Source organism: Sus scrofa, chromosome 15 (assembly GCF_054392235.1).
Source record: "Sus scrofa isolate SSC_HxYL_T2T_F1_AM1 chromosome 15, Sscrofa_HxYL_maternal_Yorkshire_Landrace_v2.0, whole genome shotgun sequence".
NCBI classification, from domain to species: Eukaryota; Metazoa; Chordata; class Mammalia; order Artiodactyla; family Suidae; genus Sus; species Sus scrofa.
The window spans coordinates 95178115-95195762 of record NC_139397.1 but is presented as its reverse complement, the minus strand read 5'-3'; the positions used below and the strand labels follow the sequence as shown (position 1 = coordinate 95195762).

At 37.7% G+C, this 17648-nt stretch overlaps 1 protein-coding gene and 1 long non-coding RNA gene across 7 annotated transcripts in view; both read left to right on the top strand.

Moving 5' to 3' along the window:
* The window catches only part of CHN1 (chimerin 1), a 196915-nt gene that overhangs the window by 66771 nt on the left and 112496 nt on the right, over nt 1–17648 (top strand). For 3 of the 6 annotated variants that reach the window (XM_084999560.1, XM_021076315.2, XM_084999559.1), the window contains exons 5-6: nt 6560–6591; nt 9082–9195. Coding sequence is in view for 3 of the 6 variants with exons in the window: in XM_021076315.2 (XP_020931974.1) it covers nt 6560–6591; nt 9082–9195 (146 nt within the window). In the remaining 3 variants the exon portion in view is untranslated. Of the gene's footprint in view, nt 1–6559; nt 6647–9081; nt 9196–17648 lie in introns of those variants that run through there. The other 3 variants (XM_084999561.1, XM_021076316.2, XM_021076318.2) reach the window with 2 other exon arrangements.
* On the top strand, nt 14585–17021 carry LOC146395990 (uncharacterized). The gene is made up of 2 exons (XR_014829610.1): nt 14585–15721; nt 15835–17021. It is a non-coding gene; the product is annotated as an uncharacterized LOC146395990 (long non-coding RNA).

Below are 17648 nucleotides of genomic sequence, written 5' to 3'. Positions count from 1 at the left end.
ACATTTCTGATCTCATTTTTGTCTCCTTTTCCCTACGAGTCATTTGCAGCTGTGTAATTCTTTGACAAGTACCCACTCCTCCGCTGTGCTGGCACTTTTCTGATGGCCTTTTCTTGACGTTTTTGGAAGTTAATTTTTTTAGCTTAAGTTTATTATCCGCATTGATATTTTCTGTAGTGTGAAATGCAATGAAAAGAAACAATAATTTGGAAAATGCAGTGGAAAATGTGTGCTTCCAGTGGAAAACTACATCGCCTGCCGGACATCCTTCTACATTATCTGATTCTGGTCTCTATTGTCTTTGAGTTTTTTGGATTTTTTTTTTGTCTTTTTAGGGCCTCACCCGAAGCATATGGAGGTTCCCAGGCTAGGGGTCTAATCAGAGCTATAGCTGCTGGCCTACGCCACAGCCACAGTAACATGGGATCCCAGTTGCATTTGTGACCTACACCACAGCTTACGACAACGCTAGATCCTTGACCCACCGAGCAAGGCCAGGGATCAAACCTGGGTCCTCATGAATACTAGTCAGGTTCGTTAACCACTGAACCATGATGGGAACTCCTCTTTGAGCTGTTTTAAATCAACTCTTCCTCCTCCTCCTTCTTCTCCTACTCTTCTCCCTTCTCTCCTCCTTCTCCTTTTTCTAGTCCTCTTCCCATTCCCTCTCTTCCTCTCTCCCCCACTTTAATATAGGAAGTAAGAATGGATCCAGAGCTAGATTTGAGTGTTGACGGACTTACAAGCCTTTAATTCAGAATCTGCTATTGTAGGAAGCGAATACCAAATGTGTAATTCCCCCCTTTCCCTCTTCTCTGCCTCCAGGCAGCCAAGCCATTTTGAAAAACAATGCAAAACAAAATCTTGACATTTGAAACTATTTTATTTTTGTGTCTAGGTTTTATATGCATACTCTGGATTGCTGTCTGCAAAATTAGTAATATTTGGCCAAGGTCATACCATTTCTTAACATCTCACATATGTATACTCTAACCTTCAAGAAGCATCTTATAGAATTCCAGACTGTGTTTAAAGTGCTTGTGTGTATTTACCGTTTTTTACAATGTAAACACAAAGGAGATAATGGTTTCTTGTGAATTCTGACCAAGTCAGTACCACTGTAGGAAAGAGCAGAATTGAACATTTTGGAAATGTTCTAGTGGCATTCCCATCATAAGTTTATATTCTTTAAAATGGAGTTCAAATTAGAAAAAAAAATTTTGGAACTACTGTTTTGAGCTGTAGCCATGGACCAGGGTTTCATTAGTTAAATAATATGAAACATGAACCTGTAACGTTGCGGGGGAGAAGGGAAGGAAATTAACATTTGTAATACCTTTATTATTTATTTCTACTGTTTTCACATTTCCTTTGGAGAACAATATATTTATTTATGAAACAAGTGCTTTTTGTTTTTGCGGAAAATAAAATATAAGAATTAAGACTTTATGGAGTTCCCTCTGTGGCACAACGGGATTGGCAGCATCTCTGTGGCGTCAAGTATTCAGTCTCCATCCCCACCCTCACACATTGGGTTAAGAATCCAGAGTTGCTCCAGCTGGGGCATGGGTCACAACTGAAGCTCAGATCTGATCCCTGGCCCGGACCTCTGTATGCCATGGGGTGGCCAAAAAAGAAGAAAGAAAAAGAATTGAGACTTTAATTTGAAAGAATATGGTTTGGAGAATTTGATTAAAATGTTTTATGTATGAAGAAAATAGGTCATTACTTACAAAACTCTACAATAAATGTTAATTTAATGGATTCCATTGACATTTTAAATATTATAAAATGACATCTGTTTCGTTATCGAATTCTTGTACTATGCACTTTATCATCTTCAGTAATGGTAGATTAACTTAAATTTTTCTTTCTCTGGTGGCAGAATATACATCACTTATGCAAACCAAGCTACAGAATCTTTTATGAGCACCTTTTATTTTTAGTTTGAAATTTTTTGTTCTTATTTCTCATTTTTTCTACTCATGATAAGGTATTTAAAAAGTGTTTACTAAATATAGAGAAAGCAAAGCATATAATTTAATACAAGTACTAATTTATTTATTTATTTATTTTTGCTTTTTAGGGCCGCCTTCGTGGCCTATGGAAGTTCCCAAGCTAGGGGTAGAATCAGAGCTGCAGTTGCCTACCTACAGCACAGCCACAGCAAAGCAGCATCCATGCTGTGTCTGCACCCTACACCACAGCTCACAGCAATACCGGATCGCCAACCCACTGAGCGCAGTCAGGGATCGAACCGGCATCCTCATGTATACTAGTCAGATTCATTTCTGCTGCACCACAATGGGAACTCCCACAAGTACTATTTTAAAGTCATGTCTTGTTCAGTCACATTGACCTCGGTTTTGGTCTGTAAAAAGTTCCTTAACTATTATTATGAATTTTAAAAACTTAGAAATAAGCATAGAAGTGTTTGTATACACATAAACATATTTTTATTATTGCATGTAATATTATTCCCAGTTTGATCTATTTGCTAGTAAACTAGTTTGGGATCATTCATAATCATTAGTTATACTATTGACTGAACCGTTCATTATGGAGTAATGGTATACTGTGAGTTTGGAAAGACTTCCAAATCACTACTAAAATAATGATATCTTAGACATCCACAAAATACCTAAATGCTGTTGTAGGGAGGAGAAACTTCTCTACCTTCCTAAGTTCGGTGTCCAAGGCCTGCAAATTAAACTGACCAAAGGCCAAAATCAGTTGTGCTATGAAGATGGATACTTAGGCAATCAATGGAAGCATATTGTGGACTTAATGCAGGACTATCAAATAACTAAATAATCAGTATTTATCTTGGGTTGTAACACTTTTACTGAACGAAGCTTGGATCTACTCCCCTCACCACTTAGCAAAGCCAGTTAACTGACACTAGGTTGTGGTGAAGGAAAATACAGCATTTATTGCACAGCTAAGCAAGGAACTAAGGAAGGGCAGCTCATGATCAGAAGAACCCAACTCTCCAATGGCTCTCAGGGAAGGGCTTTTAAAGGCAGTATTTGGGGTGGGGACTGCAGGGTGCATCACTTTCTTCTGATTGGTTGGTGGTAAGGTCGTGGGTGGTTTTTCCAGAACCTTAATCATCAGCCCTCTGGTTCCAGCCAGTCTGGGGTCTACATGCTTGTGGTCAGAGTGTAGTTACCATTCTCCACCTGGGTGGGGCGGGGGCAGGGTGTCTTACTTTCTGCAGAACAGTTCAAAGAAATGCATCAGATTGTTGTGCATATCCTTTCAGGGGGACCTAGGACTCTTTAATCACTGAACTATTGTTTCTTGACTGCTTTTCTTTTGTTTCTGCATTTCCTCACTTCCCCAATTACTAACTGCTTGAGCCTGCTCTTTGAAACTCAGAAAAGGCTTTAGAGACTAAAGCCTTTTTCTCCAGACAAATAATGAGAGACATGGAGGGCCTGTGATTCTTGGGATGGCCCTGCCACAAGAATCTCTAGGGAGCAGAGTGTAGTCAAGAACTTTCCTCTCTTTTTACCTCAGTCACATAGGCCTGATAAAGTATTTTACCTCCAGCCACCTGCAAAGATCTTATGATTTGAAGGAAAGACTATGATTTCCTCTTCTCAAAATGTTGGGGGACCCCATTCTCATGTGTCTGGGACTCCCACATTAGGTTACAAGTTGCACAAAGGTTAATCGTGATTTCTGTTTTTTTTAAAGTGATATTCTTTAATTTTAAAATTATTTTACAGTTATTACTAAAGACCCTTTTTTGCCTTTTCTGTGGCCCCCTCAGTTCAGTTATTGCCTAGCTTCCTTGAGGTAACCATTTTAATTTGGTATATATTTTTCCAGGTCTTTCTCTATGATATATATGTGTTTGTGTGTGTGTATGTGTGTGTGTGTGTGTATTCCTAAGTGGTGTCATAACTATTTTTTTTTTTTTTTACTTTTTTTAGGGCCACACCTGCAGCATATGGAAATTCCCAGGCCAAGGGGTCGAATCAGGGCTGCAGCTGCCAGCCTACACCACAGCAATGTGGAATCTGAGCCACAACCTACACCACAGCTCACAGCAACACTAGATCCTTAACCCACTGAGTGACTTCAGGGATCGAGCCCACAACCTCATGGGTACTAGTTGGGTTCAAAACCTGCTTAGCCACAACAGGAATGCCTGTATTATTATATTATAGCTTATATTTGTATTCAGTAACTTGTCTCAGTGACCTCTTCATGTTAGTTCCTATAAATCTACATCATTCCTTCAAACCATGTATGTTATTTACAGTTTAAATTATTCCTATTAGTTTATAGGAATCATTTAAAATTATAAAGCAGTTTAGTTATTCCTCTATTGGTGTATGTTTGTTTCCATTTTTAAAATGACTGTGAACAGTGCCTCAGTGAACATTCCAATACATGTTCTCGTGTGTATATGCGTGAGTATTCCTCTACAGTAAATACCAAGGGTTTGCACAATTTTAGTTTGAATGGACACCACAGAATTGTTCTTCTGGATAACATTTTATCATATAATACCACAGAACCTTAATTCTTTGAGACCTAAACATTGAATTTTTATTTCAAAAGCAAAGGTTTGCTTTCAAGCATATCTATGACCCAACTCTAATGAGCTCTGGACCTAAAAATAGAATAGCTTTTCTCTTTAGCTGTAGGGACCAGCTGGCATATTTTTAGTACACTGGGTTTTAGGAACAGAGAAATTATGCAACAAAACCAGATCAGGTGGAATTTACTTTGAGAAGACAAATAACCTGACTGCCTCAGCAGACAGCAGAAGATTCCTGAAGGGAAAGTATTTCTTAAATATCATTTTTAGGAAAAGGTAAAATTGTGTCTCTCCTACAGATATGAAGATAAACATGTTAAAAATGTATTTACTCATATGATATGAGGAAACCAGGCAGATGTTAACAATCAGTTCAAAGGAAAAGTCAAAATAGCATAGGAATTCAAGGAATATTGAGATGAAGTGCAATTAGACACAAAACCTGTTCTTCCCTGAGAAGGGGGTACTGAAGATGTCAATTAAACTACCATGCAGAAAAAGTTTATATATATAAGGTTATATATAACGTTTATATACATAAGGTTTATACATATATATAGGTTTACATATAAGTTTATATATAAACTTATATGTGTAACACACACATGTGTAGAAATGGGTATATGTATCAGTTACCCACATCTTAGAGAGTTCCAGCATAGCTCAAAGACAGTGATCTGGGCTAAATAAGACAGCCATGTATGCTGCTAAATCATGCATGGTTTTTCATTGAAATATAAAATGTGTTTCTCCAAAATGAATAAATATCTGGAGTTTGCTGAAAACAGTACCGACTCTTGATGACCTGTGGGTAAATCACATAGACTTGGCAGTCAGGCTCTGTGTAGAGATGTTGGGAGACAGTAATTGAAAGGATTGATTTTGAGTTGCTTTGGGAGCTACCATATTTAATTCCGATAAGTCAGTGTCTCAGAGGGCTTAGGCTATTCTTGCTCTTTGAGAGTAACAATTCCACTTTTACCTTGGGCTCTACCACTTTGTAACCTTGAACAAGTTATCTACCCTCTCTGATTCTCAGTTTTCTTCATCAATAAAATGAGAATGATAACACTGTCTTATGAGAATGAAGTAGAATAATTCATCTTGTTGTGATCTCTAACTGTAATTCTAGCACCGTGCATGAACTCCATAAATGTAGTCCTTGATGTCACCCATGTACCTTCTTGGGAAAGCTTATTCCCTTCCTGTTAGCACCCAGAGAGGCTTTTCCAGGTCATCCAATTTAAATACCTAATAGTCCTCCTTTTTATGTTACTCGTTCTCATTTTCATTGTAGCACTTAGTACTACTCCCTGTTCTCTTGTTTTATTTCTTTACATTTCCTCATGTCTGTCTCATTGTTAGAACATAAGTCTCCAAAGAGTAATGGGTATTTTTGTCATATTAGAGGTAGGACAATGTTTACCAGTTATTTACCACTTGATAAATGTTTCTTGAATGAATAGGACAAATATTCTAAGTCTACCCCGGTAAACGTTTCTTAGAATCTGTTCCACTGGGTTGTTCCCTAGTTTCAAGGAGCACCCTGGCCAAGAGAAGCTAGGGGAGATAAACTGTGAAGAGGGAAGAGCTGATGGGAGAACAAAAGGGCAGGATTCTATGGAGATGTTAACAGAATGGAAAATGTGGCGTAACCGGGAGAGAGAGGATGGGAGAGAAAGCCACAGTCTGTTCTGACGCAATTGTGGCATTAAGTTTTGGGATGTTTTATTTTGCTTCTTGGATAAAGTGATGTAAACATTTTTTCAGATTCATAAAATCCTGGAAGTGAAAGATAATTACATGCATAGCATTTTATAAGTAAGAAAAAGGTCTAAGAGATGAAGTGACCAGTCCAAATGGCACAGACCCCAGACTCTGATTTTTCTAATCTTATTCTAGTTCTTTTTCTTAATATATGCTTTAGCTTGTCAGTATTCAAAATGTTGCTATAGTCTGAACATTTCTATTTTCATAAATATCCTTTTTTCTCTTTCCCAATAGGTAGAAAACAGACCAAAGTATTATGGAAGAGAGTAAGTATGGATTATCAGAAAACATTTTAAAGATTGGAGTATGTAAGAGGGACAGGTAAATGGATGCTTTTCATAAAAATTAAAGCAAAAGGAAGGCGGTATTCAAGTTTGAATGAGTTAAATTATTTTCCTGATTACAAATGTAATTGTTGTAATTGGTGAAAATATAGAAAATAAAGATAAGTATAGAGAAGAAAATAGCAAAGGAAAAAGTATATGTAATACTGTTAAAGATGCAAATTATATAAGTAAAGAAATAATACTAGATGTATATAAGGAAAAGTGTGTATTTATGAATGTATATACATACATATATGCATATAATAGGGTATGGATGGTTTATTCTACATTTATACTTTTCTTTATTTTCCAAATTTTCTGTAAGTTAATTCTTGCTATCAGAAATAACTGTTGTTAACAATTTCAGGTATTATCTTCTGAAGATCTATTTTCTTAATGGCTTTTACAAAATTGAGATATTATACATGTAATTTTTCTAGCTTTATTTTTCTGCTTAATATTAATAATGAACATTTTTCTATTTTATGAAAAATTAATAATTTTTAAAGTACTTAATTCTTCTAATTATTAAAAAAATGAAAATATAGCCCTTTAAGGGAAAGAATAAAAACCACATATAATCCCATCATTCCCCAAATAAAATCTTTTTTTTTTATGGCTTAAGATCATATCTGATAAACAATAATGTATAAAATAAATATTTTAAAATTATCTAAAATTCTTTTTTAAGTTTTCAAGAATCTTGTGAGTAGAACACAGGCACTTAGATGAATTGGGGGGAGCCACGAGTGTTCTCTATGGTTGTGTGATAATTTAGTCATTCCTCTGCTTTTGGCATAAATGTTGATTTTAAACTATAGTAGTATAGGTAACACCATAAGAAACATCCTAGTGCATAAAGCTCTTTCTGGGGTGGAAATTTTGGGTCAGCTGATATATGAATAGTTTTAAGAATCTTTAAATACCACCATGAAATTTTGTTTCAAAATTTGTTTCCTTGAATGAGATTTTCTTTTAAATTAGGTTTTTAAAAATAAAAAGATACTAAATTTTACTAACTTTAATTGATGTCATGTAAAAATAATAAACCAATACATTAATCTAATGTATGTGTTGTTACCACGGATAGGTTCCCATCTTCTGCTCTAACAGAATCAGAGTGGACCTCGTTCTAAAAGATTGAGGAATTTGTGGAGATAAGAAATTCCAGGAGCCCATCGATAAACCTCGCTGTTCTAATTGTCATGATTTAAGCATCCCTGCCACAAACTGCTTTAAGGCTTAGACTAAGAAAGACCAAACCTTTCTCGTGAGGAAAACTCTGAAATGTTGCCACTCGAACCCTCATAAAGCTCCTAAATTATTAAGTTGCCATTTCAGGGCCTTTTCTTTCTTCTCTCATTTTTTTCACTTTTAAAGTTTTATTAAAGTATAGTTGATGTACACTGTTGTGATCATTTCTGCTGTCCAGCAGAGTGATTCAGTTATACAGAGACACACATGCATTGTTTTCCAGATTCTTTTCCCATATATATGATCACAGAATGTTGGGTAGAGTTCCCTGTGCTGTATATAGCAGGGCCTTTTCACTGTATCATTCCAAATGCAGGAACTATGGGCAGGAGGTGGTGGGGAGCTTGTACCTTTAGAAGCTGCAGTCTCATTTGGGCCGTCACTCAAATCAGTTTTCTTTGAGTTAATAAAAGGACGTAATATATGTCTAAGTTCTTTGTAAAGGGTACATCACCATACACATATTAAGTGGTTTTAAGTTTTTAAGATTAATCATTAGTCACCACTGACTTCTTAAATTTTTCAGCGTTTTAGATTGTTATAGGTGAATCTACCATGTTTTTATAAGGAGTGTGTTATTTATGTTTATTCTTCTTCCTCCTTTTTTCTGTGTTAATTAAAAATAGGGTTTTAGCAGGGAGTGAAAGCAGGTATTACAGTTGTTTGCTTTTGGCTTGAGTATGCACTGATGCAGACTATGCACATTATTGGGCAATCATGCCAATTAAGGGCAACCCAGGGTCCTGGAAGATTGCCAACATAGACTCTGAGCCAAGATTTTGGAGCAGTGCCACTGGTGTGAAGAAAGGAAGCTGGACACATTTCTGTGTATTTTTTAGCATGTCCATATGGCCAGGCGGCTGCATAAGAAGGGAACTGTCCTCTTGAGAGAGCTGGTTGATCTTCCTGTAGATGGATGTGAATTTTGATTCCATGATTGTTTAATGGATTGGAGAGCTACTTTGGTGCTGGTCTTGTTACCACAGCGAAGCTGGCTGGGGGCCAGGCCCAAAGAAACACAAGCGTGGTTAAACTCAACTGCTCCCCTTCGATTATAGAGCAGCACTTTGTCTGGAAAAGAACAGGAGAAGTGGGGTGGGGGTGGGGTGTTGTTTTATCTTGTTTTATTGAAAAAGGTGGAAAGCATGCAGTTTGTGAATTGACTTTGTTTCTTAGGTTTCACGGCATGATCTCCCGAGAAGCAGCAGACCAGCTCTTGAGTGTAGCTGAGGGGAGCTACCTCATTCGGGAGAGCCAGCGTCAGCCGGGAACCTACACTTTGGCTTTAAGGTTGGTCATGGACCTGTAATTATAACTGTGCTTCATTTAAAACCCTCTTAATAGAGGGCTTTAAATTTTAAAAGCATCCAGCATGTAATTGAATTGGTTCTTGTTTTCTTGGGACCTAATTACCATTTTAATAGCTCTGAGACTCTTAAAAAATTCCTCATGAATGGTAGCACTCAGTAATTAAGAATTGAAAAACTTTTAAAGCATTTTTATTGTAGCTGCTTTCGTCTATTTCATCTTGCCCTGTTCTCTCCCATCTGTCCTGCTGTGTCAGCTCCCATCTATTTTTGAATAAGGAAAGGAGCTTTATAAAGAAAAAAGATCTTTGTAAAATTAAAGCCGATGTCATTTCTCTTAGATTGGCTTTTGGTTGAAGCAGCTTTTCTTGGGAACTCTTGGCTCTTTCCTATCTACTGAACTTTGTCTGGCGTTTTGGCTGTTCTTCGCTTACAATGCAGTGGCCAGAAACAAATATTTCCATTAACCCTGCAGTAATAACAGCACAGTAATATAATAGCATGCTTATCTATTGGGCTTACCTCCTGCCAGGCCTCTAACCTCATTTAATCTTCACAACAAGTTTAGGACATATGTACAATTACTATCTCCACTCTACAGATAAGGAAACAGAATACCTAGAGGTTGAGTAACTTGGCCAACATCATACATTTAATAATTCATGTAGCTGGTATTTGAACCCAGACAATTAGGCTTTGGAGCCTATGCACTTAGACACTGTTTATTGCTGCTTCCCCAAAGGCTTGGAATAATCATCCATTGTCTTTCTTCATTCCTTCATTTGTTCATTCATGCATTCATTCATCCATTCTTTGGAAATGATTTAAAAGTAGAAACCTCAGAGTTTGGGTCATGGCTCAGTGGTTAACGAACCTGACTAGTATCCTTGAGGACTCGGTTTAGATCCCTGGCCTTGCTCAGTGGGTTCAGGATCCAGTGTTGCCGTGAGCTGTGGTGTAGGTCACAGACACAGCTCGGATCCCGGGTTGCTGTGGCTGTGGCTGTGGCACAGGCTGGCAGCTACAGCTCTGATTCAACCCCTAGCCTGGGAACCTCCATGTGCTGTGGATTCGGCCCTTAAGAGACAAAAAAGATTAAATAAATAAATGAATGAATGAGTAAATAAATAAATGTAGAGACTTCATAAGAAAGAGGTCAAAGAAATAATATTTCTGGGAATTCCCACTGTGGCATAGTGGGTTAAGAATCCGACTGTAGCAGCTCGGTTCACTGCAGAAGCGTGGGTTCTATCTCCAGCCCGGTGCAGTGGGTTAAAGGTTTTGGCGTGGCCACAGCTGTGGTGTAGGACGTAGCTGCAGCTTGGATTCAGTCCCTGGCCTGAGAACTTCCATATCCATGGGTGCAGCCATTAAAAAAAAAAAAAAAAATAGAAAACATTTCTTTTGGTAGGCACAAAGAAAGAACAGAAAGATAATGTTTTCGCTTAGGACTCAGACTGTGTCTAACTCCTTTTCTAATCACTTATGCCTAGGTGAATGAGCAGGGACTGCTCCCATCCACCAGATTTGATACTAATCTTTCTGACAAAAAGAATCTCATAATTCAGTATTACTTCATGCTGAATTCTGTAGGATTTTGTTTTGTTGTGTTTTGTTTTGTTTTTTGGCCATGCCAAAAATGTGGACATTTCCCAGTCAGTGATCTAACCCATGCCACAGCACCGACTGGAGCCGCAGCAGTGACCACGCTGGGTACTTAACCTGCGGAGCTACAGAGGACCTCCACGTGCTGAGTTCTGAATCAATGGCATACTTGGAGAATAGTGCCTGTTAACAGGAGTTTGTGGAAATTGGTTGTTTATGTAAAATTATAAAATACAAACCCCCCTTCAATTAAGTAATTGTATTGTTTTTTTCAGATTTAAATTGTAGTTATGTAGGGAAAAAAATCTTGGGCTGGGAATTCAAATACCTATTCATTTTGCCCCTAAATGAACTAGGAGACTGATTTAGAGCAAATCACAGAAATTCTTGAAGCCAGCTTCTTCCTCTTTCTACTCTTAGCATTTTATAACTCTAGGATTCTGCGGCACCACATTTCCAAATAGATGGTCATCTGAGTGCCTGGGTAGATAATCCTTGATGTAAAGGCTAGCCGACCAAAATAAGAAAAAAGGAGGTGGGGTGAGAGGAGAGACAGAAATCTGTACCACACTCTCTTCCTTTCCCTTTGTTGCTGGCTCCCCATCTTCCTCCAAGGTCCCCTAGTCAGTTACAAAGTGGATTTGAACTCAGTTCCATCTCATTGAAGAATTCAGTCACTTCCCTGTGTATATGGCGTTGCTTCTCATAATGTGATGTTCAGGCTGTTTTTCTTGAATGACACCAGCAAATGCCTTGAGGCCAAGGATTCAGTTTCAAAAAAAGTAGCACCCAAACCTTCCAAGCTCTTCCTCATTCCCACCCTCTCACCCTCTCTCATGCTGCTCATCACCATCCACTTTGGCCCAGGAAATCCCAGAATTGGATTGAAGAATTGATGAACATGATATTGATGAGAGTGTTTTTAGTTTATAGGTCTAGGGTAACCTAACTTTCCTTTTGTTATTGAAAGTCATCATAAAACTGTAACATGGAAGATAAATAGTAGTTAGTACAAGGGTTTATAGTTGGCGTAGGGAATTTGTGAATAAATGCACTGTGAGTGATCTACATGCTGAAATATGATTTCCTTTGTTTTGGACTATATGTATGGTAGGGAAGTGTTAAACAGAATTTGAAATAGAAGTTGTATGGATATATCTTTTAATCTCATCTGATACTCCCCATTTCAACTAATGATTCTCCTAATTCACATCAATTTATTTATTTTTTTGTCTTTTTGTCTTTTTAGGGCTGTGCCCGTTGGCACATGGAGGTTCCAAGGCTGAGGATCTATTTGGAGCTGTAGCTACTGGCCTGTGCCACAGCCACAGCAGCAAGGCATCGGAGCCACTTCTGCAACCTACACCACAGCTCACAGCAACGCTGGATCCTTAACCCACTGAGTGAGGCCAGGGATCGAACCCGAAACCTCATGGTCAGATTCATTTCCGCTGTGCCATTATGGGAACTCCAGTTTATTTTGTTTTTTAACGTAAGGCATAGTCCACTGGGGTGAGGGCGCAATTTGAATTTATAGCCATCAGTGTTTATCATGCATTTACTGTGTTAAACAGGGGCCCTACAATTAGGAATAAGTCCTTGAACTCAAGTTGCTCCATAGACACCTCAACCTCAGTATGTCCAAAACTGAACTCAACAGTTTTCCTCCCAAATAAGCTGTAACACCTATATTCAGTTTAATAACTGGTGCTACTATTATTTTGCCAGTTCACAAGACTGGAGCTAAGACACCAATTTTCTTTTCTTTTTGTCCTATTTTAAGATGTTTGTAGGACTGCCCTTATTCATTTAGAGGCCCCCATCATACATCATCATATCAAATCCTATCTGTGTCCCATATTAAATCTATGTTTTTTGCTGTTAAGTTTGCTTTGTTAATATAAATTGTTTTTGAAATGAACTTTAGTTTTATAACTTTCCTTTGACATTTTGGAGCCACACCTTTTTGTTCATATTTTATACCTTTTTTATAGACGCTGGAAAGCCCAAAGTACTGTGCCTTGGTTATCTAATGTTAAAAGAACTTTTTCTTTTTACTTGTCTCATGCATCCAAACCCAAAAATCTTTTGTTTCTTAAGTATATCTCAAAACTTCCCCTTCTTTTCAATCAAGTCACTTCCTGGACTCGTTCCATAACTGTCTAAGGTATCTCCCTTTCTCAAGCCTTGTCCGTTTAATGCATCTTCCACGGTATCATAAATGATCAATCTTAAAATCCGACACAGCGATCAGCAAGGTTGTAACACTGAGTAGGGCACAAGGTTTCAAAGACCATGGCTCCCTCCATCACTGGCATCTCCCCCATACCTGGGGAGCCTTTAGTGATGATCCTTGTGTATAATGTGAGGTATTAGGTCAGGAGGATGTATGTATGCTGTCACAGTGTTACCCTTTTTGCAGTCCGAAAAGAGATTCTTATCGCATGGCGTGGAAGGTCGTCTGTGGTGTCTGTGGTTGATATCTCACTTTCCTCTTCCCCCTCAGCCTCTCCCACACCCCATCTCGTCCTGAATTTCCAGCCAGGCCCATGCCTGGCTTTTTAGCCTTTGTTCATGTGGACCCCTTGGTTCACGAAAAATGATGGTTGTTGCTTAGAGTCTTTAATACAGGGAAGCATGAGACAGACACCCACATGATTAGAGTGTATAGTCGAAGATTAGATGTTCTCCCAGGCACTAGATTATACCTTACGAAGCGTGAAGTGTTCGTAGGACTTTGGGATGTTCTGTATGTTGGTTTTGACATTTGTATTAGTTATGGTTTAGTGACATCGTGGCATGTGTCGGCTGTAAGTAATCTATAATAATTTAAGAAGTTTGGTTGAAGACATTTTTCTTTATGATTTTCATAGTTTTAGAACTACTTCATAAGTCATTCTATAATTTTTCTCACTAGAAGAAAAAATTGGGTTTTTTTCCAGTGTTGTACCTATGGAGCGACAAATGAAAAGGATAGGACCATGCATGTTTTATATTATCCTTGTTATTAAATGTTAAGTATATGTAAAGAATACTTAAATATAAAGTTACTAAATGTCATGATACTGTAAGTGTAGGTTTATTCATCATAAATGCTTTTCGGACTTTTCTAAATTTTTTTCTCTGAACTTGTAACTTCCTGACTTTTGTATCTCTGAACTTCAATTTGGACATTTGCTATTGACCTATCTTCCAGTCTACTAGTCCTTTATTCTTCTATTTTTTATTGGCTGTAAATCCATTTATTGAGTTCCTAATTTCATATACTGTGTTATTTAGTTCCATAATTCTTACTTGCTGTTTTTTTTAAGATTCTAATTCTCTGATGAAATCTTTTCCTGCATTTTCTTCATTTTTCCTATATATTCTTGAACTATAACCTATTAAAACAGTTGTTTGCTGTAAATGATTGTTAGAATTACATAAGCTCTGTACCATGAATTCTTAGAAATAGTGAAAAAGGAAGGTGAAAGACTAGTGAAGAGCTAATATACGTGATCCTGTGAAATGATCTTTTAAATACTTGGTATCTATTTTCTCATTGACACCACTGTACCTGATAAGAATCTAAACAATTTCTGTGTATAGGTCCAATTACAATCCATTCGAAACTAATTTTTTCACTATTTTTATCTGAAAATTTCATATTTTTTAGAAGTAGAATTGCTGGGAATATAAAAAGCTCTTTATAGCTCAAAAAATTATACATAACATTTTGATCCTAATAACTGTTTATTTTTTCTGCCTTGACTAAACCATGCAAATAGGTGACTCACAGCTGAACATTAGGATCTCGCTATTATTCCTCCTAAGCCACACATTTAATGGGGAGCATACTTGCTTAGACTCTATCAAGAATTTCCTTGGAAATATTAAAAACACCTCTTCATATCTACACTGCACATTTAACCTGGCTTCAAGACGAGAGCTGTGCATTATTTTGACTTACATCTGACAACATTGGTTCCCTTTGATATAAAATATATCCCTTTTTCCCAGTGGCCTGAGCTGCTAAATTTGTTCAGTTTTCCTGAGAAGAAAAAGTACAGTTTTTTTTTTTTTTTTTGGTCTTTTCTAGGGTGCTCCCGAGGCATATGGTGGTTCCCAGGCTAGGGGTCCAGTCGGAGCTGTAGCCACCGGCCTACGCCAGAGCCACAGCAATGCCAGATCCGATCCACATCTGCGACCTACACCACAGCTCAGGGCAACGCCAGATCACTGAGCGAGGCCAGGGATCGAACCCGCAACCTCATGGTTTCTAGTCGGATTCGTTAACCACTGAGCCATGCCGGACACTCCAAAAAATACAATTTTAAGTACATATTTTATTAAAATTAAAAGCAAGCTAGAAGAAGAAACATTTAAGACGCTATTGACATAAAGAGAAAATGTTTTAGTGTAAAGTGTAGGTGAAAAGAGAAGAGGAAAGTCAGAATAAGAAATTGAGATTTTTGAAATATCTATCACAAAAGAATTACCATTACCCCCTCTTACTGTTGGAACTTTGGAAGTGAAGCTGTAGCATAGATTTTGGAGTCAGACAAACCTAAGTTCTGGTTGCCTTACCTTGTTCTATATATTTAACCTTTCAGAGTTTCAGTTTCCTATATGTAAAATGGAGATTATAATCCCATTATTTCTCAAAAGAAAACTTTTGAAAGTCTGTGATTAGCAGCATTCCACTTTCAAGAATCAGATTCTCTACCCACTGAGATGGCTTCAGTTGCAAGTAATATCTGATATTAAAAATAAACAAACTCTCCAGGATTAAATAGTAAACTAGTTAAGGAAATATCTCACATAATGAGAAATTCAGAAATGCAGTAGCATGGACAATCAGTATCCCAGGGATGTCATCAAGCACTTGTTTTTTTGTTTGTTTTTTTGTTTGTTTTTTTATTATTGTTTCCCCAATACAATTTATTTTCTACTGTACAGTATGGTGACCCAGTTGCTTTTTTTTTTTTTTTTTTTTGGTCTTTTTGTCCTTTTAGGGCCACACTGGCGGCATATGGAGGTTCCCAGGCTAGGGGTCTAATCGGAGGTGTTGCTGCCTGCCTACGCCACAGCCACAGCCACAGCCATGCCAAATCTGAGCCTTGTCTGCAACCTACACCACAGCTCATGACAACGCCAGATCCTTAACCCACTGAGTGAGGCCAGGGATCGAACCCACTACCTCATGGTTCCTAGTCGGATTCGTTTCCACTGCACCACGACGGGAACTCCTCATCAAGCGCTTGTGATGTTTCGGTTTCTGTTCATGGCTGAAAAGTCAGCATCAGATCCAGTCTAAGGGCGCTTTTCCTTATGATCAAAGGCAACCATTTAGGTCAGTCATAGTTGTGTGCTTTCCTCTTGATGCCTGGTAAGAGAGTACAGGGGAATCTCTCCTCTTGCATGCAATATGCATCCTTCCCTTCAAGTTGATTGGGCCAGCATGGGTCTCCCTTTCCCATCCACGGGTCAGCAACAGTCTGCAGGGAAATGCACGTACAGGTTGTTTGTCAGACTACCACCTGCTCTTGGACCTGGGAGATGGGATCAGCTTCCCCTGGCAGATAAGTCTTTGGGAACAAAAGACAAAAAATCTGTTTTCTCTTCCTGTTTAAAAGAAGGAAGAAGGTTGAAGTGAAGAGGGAAAATGGATATACGAGTTACACAGAGCAGCATAGAGGTATTCCTTAAGGTCATTTCCTTGTTAGATAATGAGGATCAATCCGTGGTGTAATTCTACATATCTTTTAATTCTGATCAACTTCTTCTTAAACTAGTATATCCAGTTTTAGCTTTGGTAAAATAAGAAAATCTGGCATGAGTTCCAAAGAAAACCTTAGATGAGGCCAGTCACCAAAGTTATGTAAATTCTGTTTCAGTGTTGTTCTTTTGCTATAATAGTTCCAAAATATGATTTCAAGTGTTTTCCAAACTGACTTTAAAATAATTTAATATTTTAAAGATGTTGAAAACTAGTTATGTTTAGCACAGTAAAATCCATAGTTCTTTTGACCACTATAAGCCTTAAAATATTTAACCCTAAAATGTCACTAATATGTGTCAAGGTCATTCCTGGAAATAAGGGGCTTGGTCTTCATTGTTAATTTGGATAGTTAATATCTTTCATACAACTGTATCAACAAAAACAGTAGCATTTACTGAACTCTTATATTCTGCCAGGTACTATACAAATGGGTCAAAAAGAAAGACATTTAAGCTGCCTATTAAAGGTAGACTGTAAGTTTTCCAGGAAGAAGAATAGGATGTGTTTAAAAAAAAAAAAAAAAAAAAAAGCATTTGGGGAAGAAGTAGCCAAGAAAGGAATATATAGAATAGCATGGAACATGTGTTGTATGGCAGGCTGCTGGGGCTTGGAGGTGCAGAAGGTTTTAGCAATAAGTGTGCCAGGAGAGCCTAATTTTTCCTTCTTAAGAATTTGGACTTTTTTGGGGGGTGAAGGCTTTTATTTATTTATTTATTTATTTGGTTTTTAGGGCAGCACGTACAGCATATGGAAGTTCCCAGGCTAGGGGTCAAATTCAAGCTGCAGCTGCTGGCCTACGCCACAGCCACGGCAATGCCAGATCCTTAATCCACTGAGCGAGGCCAGTTATTGAACCTGCATCCTCATGGATGCTGGTCAGGTTTGCTAACCGCTGAGCAACGACAGGAACTCTGTACTTTACTCTTTTTTAAACTTTTTCTTTTTTTAGTTATAAATAACATACTAATTAGCTTATTTAAGTGTACATTTCAATTTTTTTTTAAGTGCATTCACTGGGCAACAATCAATTTTAGAACATTTAATTACCCTAAAAAGACACTCCATACCCA